Source organism: Charadrius vociferus, unplaced genomic scaffold, assembly GCF_000708025.1.
Source record: "Charadrius vociferus isolate BGI_N301 unplaced genomic scaffold, ASM70802v2 scaffold260, whole genome shotgun sequence".
NCBI lineage: Eukaryota > Metazoa > Chordata > Aves > Charadriiformes > Charadriidae > Charadrius > Charadrius vociferus.
Window position 1 is genome coordinate 1,579,698 of NW_009646410.1, and position 4,883 is coordinate 1,584,580.

At 40.9% G+C, this 4,883-nt stretch overlaps 1 protein-coding gene across 1 annotated transcript in view; it reads right to left on the reverse strand.

Annotated features, from left to right (window-relative positions):
- Positions 1-653: 653 nt before the first annotated feature.
- LOC104282142 (ankyrin repeat domain-containing protein 40-like) overlaps positions 654-4,883 on the reverse strand; it is a 7,301-nt gene continuing 3,071 nt past the window's right edge. The window contains exons 3-6 of the mRNA XM_009880222.1: positions 4,257-4,405; positions 2,254-2,745; positions 1,527-1,702; positions 654-797 (exon numbers count right to left, since the gene is read on the reverse strand). Of these exons, the coding sequence (XP_009878524.1) occupies positions 654-797; positions 1,527-1,702; positions 2,254-2,745; positions 4,257-4,405 (961 nt within the window). The remainder of the gene's footprint in view (positions 798-1,526; positions 1,703-2,253; positions 2,746-4,256; positions 4,406-4,883) is intronic.

Below are 4,883 nucleotides of genomic sequence, written 5' to 3' on the forward strand. Positions count from 1 at the left end.
ATCCCTTAACTTCTAGTATTCTCGCATGGGAAAGAAAGAAACATTTAAATGTGGACACTTAACTCCACTTATTTTCAACCCAGTGAAAATTTTTCTCCTGTCACTTCAGAGCATTAAGTATTTCTATCCCCAGCAGGAAAGACAACACATCTTGGTACGTATTTGTGAAAGGGCAGGAGATTAAGGACTTGCAAGCTTTACATTTTTAGAGAGCAACTGTTCATTTTATGCCAAATACACTTTGACATTTAACTTAATCAGGAAGTTTAAAAAAATAAATATATATACACACACACACAATTTCCTGAATGTCTTTTCCATGACTTTTACTTTGTCAAAGAGTGGGAGCACTCAACATACTTCTATCAGTAATTAAGTCTTTCCTGCCCTCTGTTGCCAAATACAACCAATAAACTTCATTAAAATATACTGGAAGCATGTGATTTTAGTAGACAAATGAGGTATCCCTTATCTGAATACAGTATCAAGTAAAAAAATAAAAGCAAAGGGGATATTAAATATAAAAGATAAACTATTAGTTAAAATTGTAACCCTAACAATAACTTAAGGTTTTATACACGCTTAATTCACTGCCTTCAAAAGGCAGCAGCATATAATTACCAGGTTTCCATACTCTAGATGCACTAGAAAAGTCAGTAAGTCAGTTTTGATGCTCTGCTGTTGTAGCATGGTCTCTCAGTCAAAGGTGATGCGGCGTTTCTGAAAGGAGAGCTGTCGCTTTTCACTAGAACCAACTCCAGCTCTTGGAAGTCCTGAAGTCTGGCAACATCCTTGTCCTTTTAAAGAACAGACACAACTATGCATTACTTCTAAGCATACCTGGTTGTTATTATTTATAATAATAGATAAAGGGAGTTAAAACTAAAATTCCAGGGAGGTCACACCCAATGATAGGAATAAATAATGAAAGAAAAAAAATCCTACCAGTAAACACGCATTCTTTCAAAGCAGGTTTGGGGTTTTTTCTCTCCTTGAACCGTACATTTTTTTCTCCTTAAACCTCATTAAGATTTGACTGTGTTTGTGTTTAACTTAGAGCTGTGACCAAATGTGTTTCATTTGCAGCCCTCCAGAATAGGTATTTTTGGAACAGAAGAGCATGTTCATTTGTTAATGGCGTATCTTTAAATTATTCACATGCCAATTTGTAGGGTTTTTTTCCCCTTACTATTTGTTCTTTTTAAGCAAGCAAACAGTGAAGCAGCACATGGTAATTATGTTAAAAGCACACTAATGCACTGTTTCTGATACATTTAAAAAAAGTCAAGCTGTAATAGATTCATGTGCTTCAGGAGCTGAAATACTCTGCCTGTTTTGACAAGAATATTTTTCAGTAAGTTATGATGGAGTTTTAAGGGAAGTCCAATATGTGTTTGACTTTGTGAGCAGTTATTGCTCACAGTTTGTTTTTTAACACAAGGCAATCCATGTTTTGCTGATTGTTTTACAGGAATACCTTCTTTGATGTCTGCAAAGTCAAATTAATCTCAGATTTCAATTCTTACCTTTCTTACCAGTGTATTAGGTAATTTTCTGATCTTCTCTACTTGTTCCGGATTAACGCCCAATTCATAGCAACTCACTCTGAGCAGATCTTGATAGGTCAGTTCTTGTCTGTCCAGTTCAATTTCAATGAAGTCATTGTCTCTGAGGTTCTGCACTCTCACTTTAAGCACAAGTTCTGATTGAAAAAAAGATTAAAAGGGTTTTTTTAACTTCCAAAAAAGCCAAAACCAACCCAAACCTAACACTAAAGTATTTACCATTATCTTTTGAATTCAGGTTTTACAATACAATACCTATTATCTCACTGAGAAATACTGTGGAGTTAATAGAAGTTTCCATTTGAACAGCAAGAAATACACAGGAGCACCATGTTTACAATGTTAAAAATCTGACCCACCCAGTCACAAAGTCATGTTGTTACCAAACTACCCCAGATGCATTTGATGCTATATACAATAGTGTGGAATTTCACTTTTTTCTGATGCTTGGACTGATCTTTCCATCGGTTTACAAAGTATTACCCTGTTTAAAATACACTATAACAGTGATTTTACTTAGCAGAGCAGAAAAAAAATATTTGGAGTACATTTGGCCAAAGAATCCAACGTCTCTACCTCTACTGCACACAAGTCTGAAAGTGGAATGATTCTTTAACCTCCTCTTTCACCCAGTAACAAAACCATGGAACAGAATATAATGGAAGGATGGGAAATTACACTTCATTACCTTGCATGTTATATGGGAAAGTTCCGGTAAAGAAAACAGGCTGAAAAGTTGGTGCGGGACCAGTGGGTGAAGCGTGGGTTTGCAGAGGTCCAGCCTGTTTGGATGGTGCTGGAGAGAAGAGCCCCGTGCTGCGAGGCAGCACCGGCCGGCACACGGGGCCGTTGGGGACGCCAGGCAGGGCGCAGTCCGGTGCCGCTGCGATGGCTGCTGCTGGCGCGGGTGGCTCTTCGGCAGCCTCTAGTGCGGGGAAATCGTCTGCGCTGTCGCATGATGTAGGTGTGCATGTGCTTTCAACCTGAGCTGCTGATAAGCAAGGACTAGTTTCACACTGGGAAGCAGAAGAGATGGAAGCGCTTTCATTCTGGGATTCCGCCAAGCTGTCTGGAATGCTTTCTTCAGTGTAAACGTGAGGGAATGGTGGGTTGGCCAAGTAGTTTGCAACAATTGGCAAATTTAAATCCTTCGCTCCTTGACATTCAGTTTCTTCCTCTGCTAATGAAGTTCAAAAATGCGGGGTAGGGGATGGAGAGAGAAAAAAACCACCATGTTACTAGACAGAGCTTTCTGATTTTGAATATAGCCAGGTTTTCCTGTTGTGTCTTAAAGCTACATCACATTCTGAGGTAATCATAGGATGATACTGATGTATCATAAGCATCTAACACCTGGAAAGCAAGTAGCTGTAAAATGAAAAAAAAAATAATTACACATTCCTACAATGTATTGTGTTTTTTAAAAGCAAAGTGGGAAAAAAATACCAGTGAAAGATAGGTCGTTTCTAGCAGTGGTGTTCCTGCATTTTCAAATGAACTGACTGACCAGTAATTCTTCGCTAAATCTCATTTTGCAATGCTTTTAATAACACTGCTGTAAATAGTTTATTATGACTCACGCCAACAAATGAAACCGAGTATTTCTTCAGGTAAGTGCCTATTTGATACAATACCCAAGCCAACTCTTCTCTTGCTTAGAAGTGCTGCAGTAAAAGACATTCTTGCCTGACTGAGGCTTCCAGGACACTAACACTGATGTCAAAGCAGTTCAGAAAGATCTGCTCAATAGCACTACACCCCCAGAGTAAAAACTATTTAGGAGAATGTAAATGATACGTGTTTGTTTCCCAGGAAACACATGAAAGCTTAACAGACAGAAAAATAAGGCAACCATGAACAGAGTTCATTCACGCACACTTGACGGTTTACATGTTAAAAACAGAACACAAGTCATTTGCCATGAACCAAGAGATGAGCACCTTGCCCAAAAGAAAACAAAAATCCTCATGCAAGAACATGCCATTCCTTCCGTCATGACTGTTGTAACCTTAGACATGATATAGCTGCAACTTCATTTATGATAACGGTGCACTGTTGATGTAAGAGCATATCATTGCAGAGAGCAATTTAAGCGCAATTAGCAGAAGATAGAACATCAACGTTTCCAAAGGGGAAGCACTTTAAAATTTTAATCTGGAGCACAGTACCTAGATGCTGATGGAAATGGGCACTGGTAGAGTTCATACAACTAACTAGGTTTGCCGTGCATACAAACACATAAGATGACAGAATTATGGGGCCAAAATTAATCATACTGCAAATCACACTATAACAAAATGCTCAGAAGCTGTAACTTCTGAAATGCTGCAGTTGTTCTGAATGGATTTCTAAGATTTATGGTCAGACAACAGTCAAACTGTACAATTGTGAAATCCTCCATCTGCAGCCTGCATGCTAGCTACTGCTTAATGAGAGCAAACAGGACTGCAGCAGCACATCTCCCAAAGTATACAGCCCTTCGATCTCTTGATGACACAGCTCAGAATATCAGGCCTTCCTACCTGAAATCCCCAAGTCTATTTGCCCGAGTACTAACTACAGTTGTAAATCGGAGCTATTTTATGAGATAACAAGTCCTGGTCAAAGCTTTGCCAATCTACTGCCTCAGATAAGAGCAATAAAAATCCTTAAGTCTAGAGTTCTAAATTACTTTGAAGATGGGAACAGTACCTCCCAAAATCTTCCGGATGTCTGGTTTGGAAGTTAACTCTGCAGCCAGCTCTCCTTTAGCCGTGAGGATCTGCTTATCTGCACCAGCATCCAGCAGGCAGGAGACCACCTGCGCATGGTTCCGCTTGCAGGCCCAGTGCAGACAGGTCCTGGGGGGAAGGAAGCAGAGGGGTCGGTTGTGCCGTTGGCCTCCGATCCGTCGCCCTGGCTCCTCACGCACCCGGCCTCACTGCCCTGAGTTGCATGTAGTGACAACAACGGGGAATAAAGTTTCCTTCACTGCATCACTTTTTTAAAGTTATGAATCTATAGTAAAGTTCTGCAGGACAAGGCCCTCCTTTGCCTTGTTGCTACAGCGTAAGGTGCCACTCCGCTGCTGTCGCAGAGCCGTGCTGGAGGACACGAGCAACTTCAGAAGAGGTCCTCGAGCAAACACGCAGTGACAGGTGGGAGGAGGGTGGCCTCCTTTTATTATGATCCTCTTTAGCAGTAAATCTCAAAGCCTCCCGAGATTAGCATTTCCTTTTCTGTAAACAGTGAAACTCAACACAAGAGCTGCGTCCCCGGAGCAGCTCTCTCCCCTCGGCCTGACGAGGGGCGCCCGGCCTCGTGTGGGGGGAGCTCCCG